Here is a 15219-nt window from a genome sequence, read left to right on the forward strand (position 1 = left end):
ATGGTCCATACATGGTCCACACAGGGACTTGAATCAACGACCCTACAGTTCCCAGCCAAGTCACCTATGGACTGAGCTACTGCCGCCCCATTAAGGAGAGATTTTAGAGCGAGGGGGCTGCCAGTGACCAGCGCCCCGAGCAGTTGGGGGTTCGGTGCCTTGCTCAACAGCACCTCGGCAGTGCCCAGGAGATGATAGGGAAGGTTTTCGTTGCCACCGTACTCTACGGGGGATTTATTGGGTCTATGTTTATCATAAATAAGTCATAGAGTGTGGTCTATACCTAGTTTGTAAAGTGTCATGAGATAACTTTTGTTATGATTTGGCACTATAAATAAAATTGAATTGAATCGAATTAAATGGAGCCTGGTGTCACACACTCCGGACAGTAGGTGGCGGTCTGCGCCTTGAACGTTGGTTTGCGTTCCGCCATAAATCAGTAGAAGAAGAAGCTTCTCTTCCATGAAAGTAGTTAGCAGCGCTGACACCAGCGAGCTAACACCGCTTTACCCGACACGACATGCACACCGCGGCTAAAGGCTTGCACGGTAAGAGTATTCCTCATGAAACTACGATAATGTCTCAATGTCACTTCAAATGTCGGACTTAGATGAGACAGTTGTAAATGACCGTCAGCATCGTTTCTGTGACGTGTCGGGCTGTTTGACAGCTTCCTGTTTGTGCAGCTAGCCGTGAGCTTAGTGACGGACACTGTTTTAAGTAGCTTTGGTGTTCAGAATTGGCTTCTTGTTCCTCGAAGCAACTGAACATTTTCCAAGCTGTGTTAACTTGACTCTTGTCTGTCATCGCGGAAAATGACCTGTCTTTTCTGCCGTTACAATGCAGCAAGAGTTAATGTTGAACGTTTATAGCTAAACAGAGTATTAGGAGTCATGTCAGCACTGAACCATTTGTTTTTATGTGATCATCTGCACTGCCCTACAAAGCCCAAGTGCACAAACTACAAAAACATTAAAGGTAAAAAAAAAAAATGTATTTAAAGTTTGTTCATTGTCCCAACGAATTAATATTTAGCACACTGATGATGGATTCTGGTTTACTTTATTTATTAATTTATTTGTTTATTTCTGGGACATTGCACACTAATCAACAACCCAGCTTTAGTGAGCCAGAGTTAGCCAAAGAGACTAGTTTGCATCTGTAGGCCCTGGCCCGATATTCAAAAGGCAACCTAAACTTACAAAGATAAAATGCATGCATAAGCAAATATTTACAAGAACAAAACAACATTGTAAGAACAAATTGACACACAGAGGCAAATAGATAAGAAAATAAACACCCAGCATACACAAGACATTATACCCTGTGGATATTATAACATTATGCAGCAGTTTAAAACAGGACAAATGCATTTACATACAAGCACATATACAGCAGCAGAGAGCTCAAACAAGCAGGACAAACATATACAGCAGCATGAAGCACAAACACACAGCACCAACAGAATGATTTAGACACTAACACATGCACGACACAAGACAGGACCCGAGCACAGGATGAGACTGTAACCAAGAAGTCAGCAGGGGGAGCATTTGCAGTCCTAATGTGCACATAACTGTCAATCCATGAGACACATTTTCAGCTGTCCTGAAAAGGTAAGAACTAATGTTTCTGATGGCACCTGGTACTGAATTGCACTCCTGAGAGGCTGAAGGCACTTTTTTCTAAACGGTACAACACAGTCTCCCCTGGATGAGCCTCTGGTTGTCCGGCTTGTATCTGACCTCTGAGTAACACACTGTTGAAGAGTTGGGGTGGGCTTTATTATGTAAAATTAAAAGAAATAAAGCAAATATTGGCATACGTTATTAGGTTGTCCCAACTCCGAAGTTTATGCTTCTTTAAAATAGGACAATGGTGGTAAGTGTTTGACTTCTAGTCTAGGACTTTAAGGGTTTGTTTATGTAGCATTTAAAGTGGTTTTAGTGTTGTTTTATTGGCTTGTGCAAAACTGGCCAGACAGTATGTGAAATGTGACATCATTGCATTCATATATAACTTAGCTGCATCGGTAGTCATTGAATTTCTAACAATTCTAGTTTGCCATTTAATAATTATTATCCCAAACTGTGCAGAAATCATGTTATGAGTGATTTAACATGATTGCTGCACTTAGGCTTTGTAGTGCAGTGCAGTTCTCCACATTAACATTGAATCCAAGCTTCAAACTATCAACATTGTAGAAACCAGCTGAGTATATTTTGGGGGCTTCAAGGGATTTACGTCACGTTCATAGCTCATGTAGTGTTAAGTAATGTTGTCAAAGTAGATGCATTTTTATTGTGGGGGTTAAATTATTCGAACAAGGCCAATGCCACTCTATTTTGATTTTCAAGAAAATGGTTTGCAATGCTATTTTTGAGGGTTACAAATGTGAATAATTGAATTACTTGTATCTTGGTTTCCTTATTTTCTTTTTCTTCTTCTTCTGACGTGGGTAGAATTCATCAATAAGAAAGAAGGATAGGCATTTACAAGCTTTTGCTTCAGCCTAAGTCATTATTTACTGTTTGAGTTTACACTGTGGTATATATGGTTAATGATGACTGACAAAACAACCACAACAATGTCTTGATAGGATTACAATGAATGACCTAATGAATCTAAAGGCATTGGCATTAACAAGCCACTTTACTCTTTGATGACAGTGTCTACAAGAAGACCAGTTTGTGTAAACATTTCATGTTTCAAGTGTGCATTAAGCAGACCAACAACAATTTATAACAATGTAAATGTTGATTTAGTTTTTTTCTTCTTTTTAACAGGCTATAATTCTACCAAGTAAAACCACAGGCTCTTGTGATGTCGGAGCCTAAGCCCCCAACTCCAACCCCTGGAGACACGTACAAGGGTTGGCTCTTCAAATGGACTAACTATATTAAAGGTTACCAGAGGCGCTGGTTTGTTCTCAGCAATGGACTGCTGTCTTACTACAGGTAAGTTACATGTATATGCCTGAATTTGTAATTAAATGTATATTTTTTTCAGTGATTTATTTTTATTTTTATGCCTTGCTCAACAGGAAGCCACAGTAGTAAAACACAAGGGGACAATTTTCTCAGGCATAACCCAGTGTTTGCGTGCACTCAAATGAGTATTTATATAGCACTCTGTATGCACAATTTTAAGCAAATGTACAGTTTCCTTTAAAGGAAAAAAACATTCCCATGAAACAAAACAGGGATTCAGAAACTCTGCATTGTTTGCCCTTCATTCTGTTTGTCTCCAGGACACAGGCAGAGATGGGTCACACATGCCGAGGCACCATCAACTTGGCCACAGCCAATATTGCTGTAGAGGACTCGTGCAATTTTGTGATTTCCAATGGAGGTGCACAGACATACCACCTGAAGGCCAGCTCGGAAGTAGAGCGCCAACGATGGATCACTGCTCTGGAGCTCGCCAAGGCAAAGGCCGTCCACATGCAGGCGGAATCTGGTGAGAGGGAAAAATATGTTGGATTATGTTGCATAGAAAAGCCTAAACAGCTTATATAGCAGCAGCTGTCAGGCAAGAATGTGTGTATTTCTCTGTGTGTAACACATGACATCTTTGTTTTTGGTGATATTATCTTTCCCATTCTCTCCCTTAGATGACTCCGGTGATGATTGTCCCGCCGTACCCCCCACCTCAGGACAGGGTGGAGGCTGTCGTAACTTAGAAATCCAGTCAACACTACGCACACTCGGCAGCAAAGTGGAGGACCTCAACACCTGCAATGATCTCATCGTCAAGCATGGGTCTGCCCTCCAGAGGTATCGATTATCAGACTGGGCAGTTTGATTGCTTCAGAAAAAAAACCTTAACTTTATTTTTGTTCCTACATTAAGTTATTCCTTTATTCCACACAAACACACAGGTCTTTGTCAGAACTGGAGGGGATTCGTGTCGGAGGCGACATGGGGGAAAAGATGAGACAAGTCACAGAGAGAGCCACACTGTTTAGAATCACCTCTAATGCCATGATTAATGTAAGTCGCCCAAGTGATGAATGCACAACAATGTTGTTGACTCCTTTTAATGAAATGTTGCTCTTGTTTTTGCATGTTCCCCAAGGCATGTAGAGACTTCCTCTCCCTGGCCCAGAACCACGGTAAGCGTTGGCAGAAGGCCTTACAGGTCGAAAGAGACCAGAGGATACGGCTGGAGGAGACTCTGGAGCAGCTGGCTAAGCAGCACAATCACTTAGAAAGAGCTTTCAGAGGAGCTACAGTTCTCCCCTCTTCATTCAGCAATCCTGCCCTCAGTAACAAAGGTACGGTTCTCATTACCTAACTCGACTTCAAGTTACTCAAAGTATGCCCGCAATGCTACGTACCTACTCCAATTAACTGAGCCCAGTTGAGTCATTTAGTCATTCATTCTTCCACTGTCTCTCTTTACTTTAGGTGGTGTTTCAGGAAAAGGTGATGCCAGTGACGAGGATGATGATGATAATGAGTTCTTTGATGCTATGGAAGACCCAGCAGGGTTTATCACTGTCCCTGCTGACCCCAAATATCACAGGTTATTAACTGTCTGTCTTTATCAAATGTCACTGATTTTATTTCTTAATCTCAACCTTGTTTTCTTCTGTTTTACGTTTTTAACTTCATTCCTTTTTTTATCCGTCCACCAGGAGATCTGGCAGCAACGTTAGTGGGCTCAGCAGTGAGATTGGAATGGACGACCAGTCGGTAAATGTGTGTTGACTTTGTTTTTACCTGCAATTTTTGATTTTTCATTGACTTGTCTTCTCCGCTGCTTGTCAACATGCCACAGTCACCTGATTCTTAAGGCTGTTTTCATTCTCTCCTTCCAGTTTGATGAACTGTCTTTGGCATCCAACCCAGAGTCTCCACAGCCTCTTGAGCTAGAGCCAGTTAGACAAAGACGGACTCGTATCCCTGACAAGCCCAACTATTACCTCAATCTGTGGAGCATCATGAAGAACTGTATTGGGAAGGAGCTCTCAAAGATACCAATGCCTGTAAGAAACATGCACTCATGTTGCTATCCAAGCTTTTCCTCACAAGAGGAATCAGAAGTAATCAGACTTCTTCTCTCTGTGACTTCGTACTTACTAGGTGAATTTCAACGAGCCCATCTCGATGCTGCAACGTCTATCTGAAGACCTGGAGTACTATGAGCTGCTGGATAAGGCTGCTAAATGCCAGAGCTCACTGGAGCAGATGTGTTATGTGGCCGCTTTCACAGTCTCTTCCTACTCCACCACTGTCCACCGCACAGGAAAACCTTTTAATCCTCTGCTGGGAGAAACCTTTGAGCTCGATCGGCTGAGAGATTGTGGCTACCGCTCCCTTTGTGAACAGGTACTTTAAAAACACGCTGGAACAACAAACAAGCTTCAAGGATGTTTATGCGAACATGTTTAATTGCTTGAATTGCGTTAAATCAAAGTTAAATCATGACTTTGCCACCTTCTCTCAGGTGAGTCACCATCCACCTGCTGCAGCTCACCATGCCATATCTGAAAAGGGCTGGACCCTCAGACAAGAAATTACCCTGGCCAGCAAGTTTAGAGGAAAATATCTCTCTATCATGCCTTTGGGTGAGTCTGTGCAGACCAAATATGACGTTTATACTTTGGGTGAGCAAATTAAAACATTATCCTCTCTCTATCCCCAGGTTCTATCCAGTGTTTATTTGACAAGAGCAACAATCACTATTCTTGGAAGAAAGTGACCACAACAGTACACAACATCATCGTTGGAAAATTATGGATTGACCAGGTAACAACGCTGACAGAACTTAAGGATAAATAAATGACATAGATGTTTTTATAGAAAGGTTTGCTTATTATTCTGCTAGTCTTCAATGGCAAAACTTTCCTTTGTCCCCGTCCAGTCAGGGGAGATAGATGTCGTGAACCACAGGACAGGAGATCGCTGCCACCTCAAGTTTGCTCCCTACAGTTACTTCTCCAGAGACGTACCAAGAAAGGTAGGCTCTTCTTTATTTGGTTTTCTTTATCATAAAGGCTCTAGAAAGACAGAGCTGATATACCTCTTTACAGGATGATGTGCAATATTGTATATACAAAAAGAGAAGAAGGAGCTGTAGTCGAAATTAAACTGAAAAATCGTCTGGGAATGTCTTCACGACTTCAGATATTTTTTTGCAGCTGTGTTAATGCTCTGAATAAAGTACAGCTCTTGTTCATAAGTTTTGTTTGTCTGTGAGTGAACAGGTTATGTAAAAAATAACTGAATGTATTTCTGGAAGATTTGGTGAACAAGGAACAACTGGTTAGATTTTAAACTTAAAACTGGTCTGGGATTTCCGGCTACGTTCAACTTTAACAGTAATATAGATGGAGATTTGATGCCGTATTCTAATTAGGATGATCTCTATAGGTTCAACAAATTCAATTTCAATTGTAATTGATAGAAACCATTATGTTTGATTAAATAGACTATGTTTATGAAGTCTAATTTGATCAAATAAAAATGTTCTGCCATAAAGTCTATCTTTATGATGCCTAGATTTTTTTTAGTGTTCTGACACTGATGTATTAATTAAGTAACCTTTTAGCACTGAGGTCATAGTTAGTGATGGCGTTGACTGCGGTTATTATATTGAAGGGTTTTTAATATTCTGCCCCCTGTACCCCCCCCTGTAAAACATTAGCAACACCTCTTAATATAATGTAGTCCAACACAACACCACCATTAGCTTTAGACTTCAGTGATAAATAAATATAATCAAATTTATACTAATTTTACTAATAAACCACAATATCAACAGAAACGGCACATTCTAAACGCTGTGACAGAAGAACTAATGGCAGAGCTGTAGTATTAAATTGCGTTGAATGTGAATCCCTGTACTGCTTACTGTTGATTACACTCTTAACTGAAAGCTGAGTTTTTTTCTCTCTCAGGTAACAGGAGTAGTAACAGATAAAGATGGGAAGGCCCATTACGTGCTATCAGGAACCTGGGATGAGAAGATGGAGTTGTCCAGGGTAATGCAGAGCAGTAAAGGCGAGAACGGCACCGAAGGCAAACAGAGGACCGTCTATCAGACCCTCAAAGCCAAAGAAATCTGGAGAAAGAATCCTTTACCGTGAGTTTTGGTGGAATTGAGAAAGTTCAAAGTGCTTTTAAACTAATGAAGCTTGGAAACTGTTGATATTTTATGGTGATGACTTTACAGAGAGGGAGCAGAGAACATGTATTTCTTCTCCTCACTGGCCTTGACTCTCAATGAACCTGAGGAGGGAGTGGCACCAACAGACAGTCGACGACGCCCTGACCAGAGGTTAATGGAGGACGGCCGCTGGGACGAGGCTAACGCGGAGAAACAGAGGCTGGAAGAGAAACAGCGCATCGTCCGCAGAGAAAGGGAGAGGGAGGCTGTTAAAGCAGCCAGCTCCCCCGAGGAAGGTAAAACAGAAAAGAAAAAGGACAGTGTTTTGTGGAGTCTATTCGTCTTGTGTTTCTGTTCAATGTCTTTCTGTCCATTCATCTTATGTCCACTTTGTGTGTCTTGGAATACCCTGTCTGCCTATCTTCTCTGTCTCAACCCTAAGCTGTCATTGAGGAGTCAATCAATGATTCACCTTTTAAAAGCAAGTACTCTTCTCTCAGTCCTTTCCCCACCCCCTTGATCTACACTACATATGAACTCTAGATGCAAAAACACATGTACAGTATGTTTGTGTATGTAACAGGAAGGAGCTAAATGTCTTCCACATCCTCTTTCAAACACTTTTCCATCCCTTCATCCATTTCTTTTCCATTTAGCTGATGCAGTGGAGACTGGCACAGAAGCAAATGAGGCTTCTGATGAAAGCAAGTATCACTTTGTAGCTTAACGTTATATGTACTTTTAAAGGTGCTATGTGTAGCATTTTAACAGAGCCGTGAGTAAGAAATTACCCATATTTAATATATCCAAGTGAGGTTGACAGGCTTGTTTCTCAATACTAGCGACTTCACTGTGACTCTAATCTCTATAAACAGATTCTGCACATGAATGTAGAATCTGTAGGCAACGGGACAAGATTTGGGTTGCAGTAGCAGTCTGGTTTCTGTTTGTAGCCCGAGTAGTGTTGAGCAATCACGTATGAGCATGTTTTGGTTGCACGCACGTAAACTGATGACAATTTTGCTTTGAATTCGCTTTTATATTATTATTTATCTGGATTTATACGCATAAATGCTAATCGGGCCATAAACAATAACGGCTTCTTGGAAGAGGAAGTCTTTGCCCAGATATCTGCCGGCTACACCGGAAAGCGCAAAACATTCGCTGTTGGTCCCAGTGGTTAAATCATAATCAGACTATAAAGCCAATGAGCTCTGTGATTGCAGTTACTCAAACAAGTGTTGATAATTGTCGAGAAATAACTCAATGAAAGAGCTACAAATGGCCAGATACCAATTTGAATACCATAACTAAATTTTTTTACCATTTGTCGTTAAATCTAAGTCAGATTGAATCGTTTGCTTGTTTGAAATTGATGGTTTTATTGCACAAAAAGTATATATTTCTTTACAACACAAATGGGAAGAAGACAGTTTAGTGCAGACAAAGATATCTTAACTTAAGAAACAGAGATCCTCTTTGAGAAAGGTAGCGATGTACAAGATAGAGTTGTCAAGTTGTCTTTTGAATAAGGTCTTTTGTTGACGATTAGTACATTTATCTCTCATGGTACATCCAATGCTACACACAGAACTTCTAAAATGGACATGAACAAGAAATTTGTGTGGATTTGCATACTGTTTGAGTTCTGGATTCACATCTTTCTTTTGTGTGCTGGTGTTAAGCTGACACAGAGGACTCTCCCCCTCATACGCCTGTTGCATGCAAGTAGCCTCTTACATTTAATCCGCTGTCAGATCGTACCCAAACCTTTATGTCTTAACTGTCAAAGATTCATCCTTAATTCTTCTGTTTTCAGCCCCTTATGGACCATCACTCGCCCCTTATCTAAGCAAGTATTCTGATGATGACATAACGCATATAGTACAATTATTTCACTTTTTTCTAGTAATTTAATCTAGATCAAAAACCCCTCTGTTCACCATTTCCTTTTCACATCTTTTGTAACTTGGTGTTTCTTAGTGGAAGGCAATGAAGGTCCCTATGGAGCTCAAGTCAAAAGCAAGTAACATCAGTGTTGCTGTCCACAGAGTGCTGCAGGAATGAGTCGTAAAACCTGGAAATGAGTTAGCATTTTTGCACTGGTGGTTCCCTCGTCTTGAAGTCAGTGGGTTTCTTGAATGGGTTTTGGTCAGATGCCTGAAATAAGGTCTCTGGTTAACACAGGCTCAAAGTGAAATACAATGGTAAAATCATCCCATGGTCTTTTTCGACACTTGCACACAACAAATAAGCCATCGAGACAGTTTTTTTTTTTGTGTAACAACTTTAAACGGAGAAATCCGAGAGAGTCGCTAACACTAATTAGCTCGGGGCAGTACGATGAAGGTATTAAAACGTCTTTTTTAACCACTTATACGGCTCAAAATGACACCAAACCTCTGCAGTAGCATTCGATTCCCTACACATAAAACAAAGCACCAATGGGCTCCTTCCTTTTGGATTGCATTTGCTAATCGACTTGAATGGACTTTACTATGAGAGGAGCTGGTACCGGGGCCAGTAGGTAAGTCTTTCAAAACACTCTGTTATTTAACTCCAGGTTCATTAACTACGTTGTTGATACTTCAGTTAATGTGTAGGGACTCTTCTCATGTTGCTGCAGAGGTTTGGTGTTACTTTGAGCAGTATTAGTGGTTAAAAAAGCTGTTTTAATACCTTCACCTTACTGCCCCGAGCTAATCAGTGTTGGCCACGAACAGCTGTTTGCGACTCTCCGGGATTTCTCCGTTAATAGTTTATACAGGAAAAACCTGTCTCTGATGTCTGATGATGTGTGCAAGTGTCGATTTTTACGCAGGAATTTCACTTTAAGCTAGGCGGCTGCTAACAAGGGGCTAAATGACTACAAACGTCATCTCATCGTACAAACAAAAATCAGTTGGAGGCTAGTGGATGATATAGTTTATTTATAGACAGATATTAGCTTTTTACTTCTTACGATTGCATTTTTCGCTTCAATAATCATAAAAGTGGTTATTATCCAAGAAGATTATCTTGCTAAACACAACATGTTAGTATCATAAACTTCTGTTTGCAACAGAGTTTATTTTATGCAAGAATAGTTTTGCTTTTTGTCATGAGAACCAGGGCGATGCTAACTTCCAGGTCAGCCTACAAAAATGTGTCATCCCTGTAGCACTCTATTATCCCCTGTTTTGCTTTTTTTTTTCCAAATAAATTTTTTTGTGTTGGTAGTCTTTAGTGAACCTTTATAGAAGATTGTAGTTCACTGTAGATTTGATACAAACCGAATAGTGTAGAGTAGCATTTTGTCTGTCAGTGCTCAGTGCACAGTGTACCGTGGTCCTGGGCAGTCAGGGCATTAGTTATGAGGCTGATTCTCTCCACATATGGCAGAGGAGCAAATTGGGAATTTCATGGAGTACATCTTTAATTTGCCTCTTTTGTTTTTGGTTTGAAAGCGTTGCATCTGAAGACTAAGACATCAGAATATCTCTTAGTCAACCGTCTGAGACCATCGGCTAAATTAAAGCATGATGTGTTGTCGTGGATCAGTGGCTTCTTAACTCTCACCCCAGGTCCCTCTAAAGCTTCTTCTTTGTTAAAAGTTTTCTCTTTTTTTACCTTTAGGCGCTCATCCAGACAACTACCAAGCAATGTGGTTTGAGAAGTTGGACGACACCGTTTCCGGGGAGACCTTGCACGTCTACAAGGGCGGTTACTGGGAGGCGAAGGACCAAGGCAACTGGGACATGTGCCCCGGCATCTTCTGATCCCAGCTGAGTCGGCCTGTTTTGCTCTGTGGTGTTCAGATCTTACATCAGCGAAAGCTTGACATCAACCTATCTCAGTGGGCGTCGCTTCAAATGATCACTCCACTCAGCTCCCCTTCTCCAGCAGTGATTTGCTCAGGGTTATGGGCATCTGGACTTAACCCCCAACGTAGATTACAGTGCACACAATAGCATTGTTGTAACATTGCAGCTAATAAGTGTTCAGAATTCCCTCTCACTGCCTCTCAAACACTGATGTTTATCTTGTTCCACTGCTTGTTCTCAGTCCAGGGTTCTTTGGTACAGCCTTCAAGTTGCATCTGGCAGCAACTTATTCTGGGATTGTCTTTATGCATTTTCTTTAAAAGCACTATTCAAGGGCATAATTCATCCAGATGATATTTTACACAATACAAGGTTTGCTGAGAGTGAGTGAGCTACTACCTAACATGTCATTTTTTTGTTGTTGTTGTGCACTCCTGACTCTGACAACTTTTACAATTAAAGTAATGCAGCTCCCACAGCACAGTGCTACTGTGAGTCAAAGTTTAATCTTACCCAATGTTTTTAATAGTGAATATTCACTACACCTGTTTCAGACCATGTAAAATGCATACTCTAGATGCATGGGCTTCACTGGTTCTGACAAAATAGGGATAAATGATCTTTAAGAATTAATTAATCGGGTATTTCAACAATTATCTTTGGACTGGTATGAAATGTCACAAACACCAAGACGTGATTTATAGTTTGCCTTTGATTTTATGGTATTTTGTGGTGCTACTTTATGCCCTGAAGTGAAACAACTCTGGAGGGATACTATATCTACATATTAGCCTTTTTTCAAATTATAGCTCTTAACTAGTGCATTTCAAAATATGTCCCCGACCGCCCTGTAAAAATAAATGGTAGCAGTGAAGAGATGTGAAAGTTGTTAATTATGATTATATCACTCCTCATATTCTGGCCCAGTTGAGTCTGGTTTAGTCACGTTAAGATCCTTTCTGGTTCTACATACTTCACTACATATATAAGCAGTTTTTTATTACCTTTTTTCACTATAAGAATAAACCGTTTTGTTTTTTCTATCCATTTTTATTGAAGAATAATGACTTTTCTTAGCACATCATGTTTAATATATGTTCTTTATTTAATAACATAGTGAATGCTATATGATTTGAGATGGTGGCACCAAATATGAAGTGTAAAAATGCCAGTGGCACTATTTCCAGCCATCAGGGAAGACGTTCATAACTGTCTCTTTTGTTTGTTTTTCCTGTATTTTTCCCTTCAGAGTAACTATATCCACTTTTTGAGTTAGTAATTATACGTACAATCATTTTATAGCATTATTAATTGATCCCATTCTTTAGCTTTCATTACAACAGAAGTTATTTTCAAGTTTTACAGAGAAAATCCTGTAAATCTGTCTTGTAGACGTCTGTGAAAAATCACGTTTTGTGAAACACCATGACCCAGAACTACGAGGCAACATCGCGTTCCCCCGACATATAGGATGGGCAGCAGATCCATTTTTTATTTGTGCTCAAACTAAAAATGAATGTTAGGTTGCTATTAAAAGAGTGTAGCTACCAACTTATTAAGTTATTCAGAGAGAGAGCTGTGTAAAATTCAGTTATATTGTGTATGAGACTGACACTAATCCTTATATTTAAGATAAAAGTCTTATGATTCTCAATCCCAGTACACACATTTCTAACTTTTAATTATCATACCTAAAATGTTTGCCCTCATTAATATTTGGATTAATTTCAATTCTGCCTTCAGAGTAAATGTTGAGGCTCACCATTTGAGCGGTTGAAATTCATTTTAAGAGCGGCAGATCTGAGCGTCGTGCCGATTTCTGCCGGCTTGATGATTCGTCAAGTGAAGGGAAATGCGAGGCAAGTGTTTTTGTCGTCCCGGTTTCCTTCAAACGTATTGATCATAGCTTTAATCTTGGTGTAGGTTATTTTAGTCGTGTGTTGTGAGTGTATTTTCTTAACAGACAGCAATAAGAGTGCCTCAGTGTGTGTACATGTGGCACAATATGAAAAGTGTGAAGCGAGATCTTTAAAACTGCAAAAACTTGAGTTCAGTCGTCGTGTTTGTCTTTGTCTGTGAAATGAGTGGAAGGTATGCGATCGATGAAAAATCTAAATTTCATTTTAAATTTCAAGTGTACTTAAAGGAGAACACTGAAAATGAAGATCACACAACATGTTGCAAATATTTCTGTGTAAATAAATTAAATAGTGAAGTAATTGAGTTGTGATATTGACTGGTTATAGAGAATCTAATGGCGGTGATGCACTTTTTATTTTGTTTTCTTTTTCATTGTTTACCCAGAACTGAATGCATTTTCATTGTCTTAACTTTACTTTAAATGATATTAATTTGTTTTGATCTGAACCACCCCTTAGTTTGATTTACTGTTCTTTCACACATTATTTACACACATGAATGTAATTCTTGATGCTACTCTGCGTCTCTTAGATTACAGATTTCACGTTCCTGTCTTTTTCAACATATATACATATAATCTGAAAGAGTTTGTCATTTTGGGAGTTCATTTTGAAAAGAAATCATAAACCATGTTCAGTAATTGCAAACATACTGTGTGTACACTAGTTAAAATATACTGTACATATGTGTCGACTCACTGTTCTGAGCATACTTTTCACCTTTTCTGTCCTTCAATGCAGTTTCACTTTTATTAGCAGGATTGTGTTAGAGGAGGATGAAATTAAAATCTGAATGGAGATGAAGTGCAAATCTTTTGGTATTTTCTTTAAAACTACATCAACATCAGAAGCAGGGACTTCTCTGGTGATTTGGGGGAGTTATGAAACTTTAAAGAAGTGTCATCATTTACAGGCTAATTCAAGTATTTTATATTTATTATATTTAAATGTGACGTACTTTGGGTCAATAAAGCAGATTTCATGATATGTATTCCTAAAAGAGTGGAGAGCACTTTGAAACCACATTTAGTAAACAGTTTTTAATAATAATAAATAATTTCAATTAAAAAAAACAAAAACAAAACTATTTCACCCTGGGATTATTAAAGTATTTCTGATAGGGTAGAAAACGCTAATCCTGATATGTATATTAAATTATCAACGATCCAGTATCATCTAAAATATTAATTCATATCGACATCTTTAAAATGCGCCTTTATTTTGAAATTCCCACTTTATATTTATTCTGTTCTTTAAAAAAAAAAATCTAATTTAAATGTCTGGAAATGCTTAGTAATACAATATTCAAATCAGATTTTTGGATTTTTTTTTTGTGAGTTAATATAAATGTAATGTTTTAAATGGGCTGATGATATCGATCACAGGCTTCTGAATTAAATATATATATATATATATTTACTGTCTTCATAGATGCTCTTACTATGGAAATGGCAACTTCCGGTCAGGGACTTCTCTGGGGATTTGGGGGAGTTTAACTTTAATCAGTGTTGTCATCATTTACAGGCTAATTCCAGTATTTTATATTATTATATTTAAATGTGACGTACTTTGGGTCATGATGTATGTATTCCTAAAGGAGTGGAGAGCACTTTGAAACCACATTTAGTAAACAATTTTTAATAATAATAATAAATAATTTCAATTAAAAAAAAACAACTATTTCCCCCTGGGATTATTAAAGTATTTCTGATTCTGTAAGCATATAAGAAAACGCTAATCCTGATATGTATATTAAATTATCAACGATCCAGTATCATCTAAAATATTAATTCATATCGACATCTTTAAAATGCGCCTTTATTTTGAAATTCCCACTTTATATTTATTCTGTTCTTAAAAAAATCTAATTTAAATTTCTGGAACTGCTCAGTAATACAATTGTCAAATCAGATTTTTGGAATTTTTTTTGTGAGTTAATATAAACGTAATGTTTTAAATGGGCTGATGATATCGATCACAGGCTTCTGAATTAAATATATATATATATATATATATTTACTGTCTTCATAGATGCTCTTACTGTGGAAATGGCCACTTCCGGTCGGAGAATATGAAAAAACCCCAGTAGTTTTTTCATTTTTGTCTTCTGTGATTTTAATTTTTGTTGTCATCACAAATGGATCCAGTTTGCTAGTTTTAATCTCGTAAATTTATGAGTTTTTTCTCGTAGATTTGCTAGTTTTTAATCTCATAATCTGCAACATTTTTCTCGAAATATTTCCCCCCTCCCCCCGGGTCTGTACTTTTTTTCGTATTGTTCAACATAATAAGACTTTTATTTTTTTTTTACTTTTTTTTAACATACTATACCAGGACTTTTAATTTTTTTTTTTAACATACTACGACTTTCTTTTTTTTTTACT

The 15219-nt window shown here is 38.5% G+C and overlaps 1 protein-coding gene across 3 annotated transcripts; it reads left to right on the forward strand.

The window, feature by feature from the left end:
- Window positions 1-445: 445 nt before the first annotated feature.
- Window positions 446-13561, forward strand: LOC310965067 (oxysterol-binding protein 1-like). 3 transcript variants are annotated; one of them, XM_083938469.1, is made up of 16 exons: window positions 446-548; window positions 2787-2957; window positions 3251-3459; window positions 3614-3776; window positions 3881-3992; window positions 4078-4276; window positions 4410-4527; window positions 4640-4703; window positions 4823-4990; window positions 5088-5333; window positions 5452-5572; window positions 5650-5753; window positions 5869-5964; window positions 6905-7089; window positions 7180-7409; window positions 10729-13561. In XM_083938469.1, the coding sequence occupies exons 2-16, from the start codon at window positions 2824-2826 to the stop codon at window positions 10869-10871; spliced, it is 2292 nt and encodes a 763-aa protein (XP_083794595.1). In that variant the 5' UTR covers window positions 446-548; window positions 2787-2823; the 3' UTR covers window positions 10872-13561. The 3 variants fall into 3 exon arrangements, with proteins under 3 accessions (XP_083794595.1, XP_083794596.1, XP_083794594.1); XM_083938470.1 differs by lacking the exon at window positions 10729-13561 and adding an exon at window positions 7556-9277; XM_083938468.1 differs by lacking the exon at window positions 10729-13561 and having other exon boundaries at window positions 7180-9277.
- The last annotated feature ends 1658 nt before the right edge of the window (window positions 13562-15219 follow it).

Source organism: Echiichthys vipera, assembly GCF_963691815.1.
Source record: "Echiichthys vipera genome assembly, chromosome: 2".
Taxonomy (NCBI): Eukaryota; Metazoa; Chordata; class Actinopteri; order Perciformes; family Trachinidae; genus Echiichthys; species Echiichthys vipera.

Excerpts from the sequence above, each read along its gene's own strand:
- LOC310965067 (XM_083938468.1), top strand. The coding sequence starts at position 2,824 with ATGTCGGAGCCTAAGCCCCCAACTCCAACCCCTGGAGACACGTACAAG. Across the intron at positions 4,528-4,639 it reads GCTGACCCCAAATATCACAG|GAGATCTGGCAGCAACGTTA; the intron begins GTTATTAACTGT and ends TCCGTCCACCAG. Across the intron at positions 5,573-5,649 it reads TCTCTCTATCATGCCTTTGG|GTTCTATCCAGTGTTTATTT; the intron begins GTGAGTCTGTGC and ends CTCTATCCCCAG.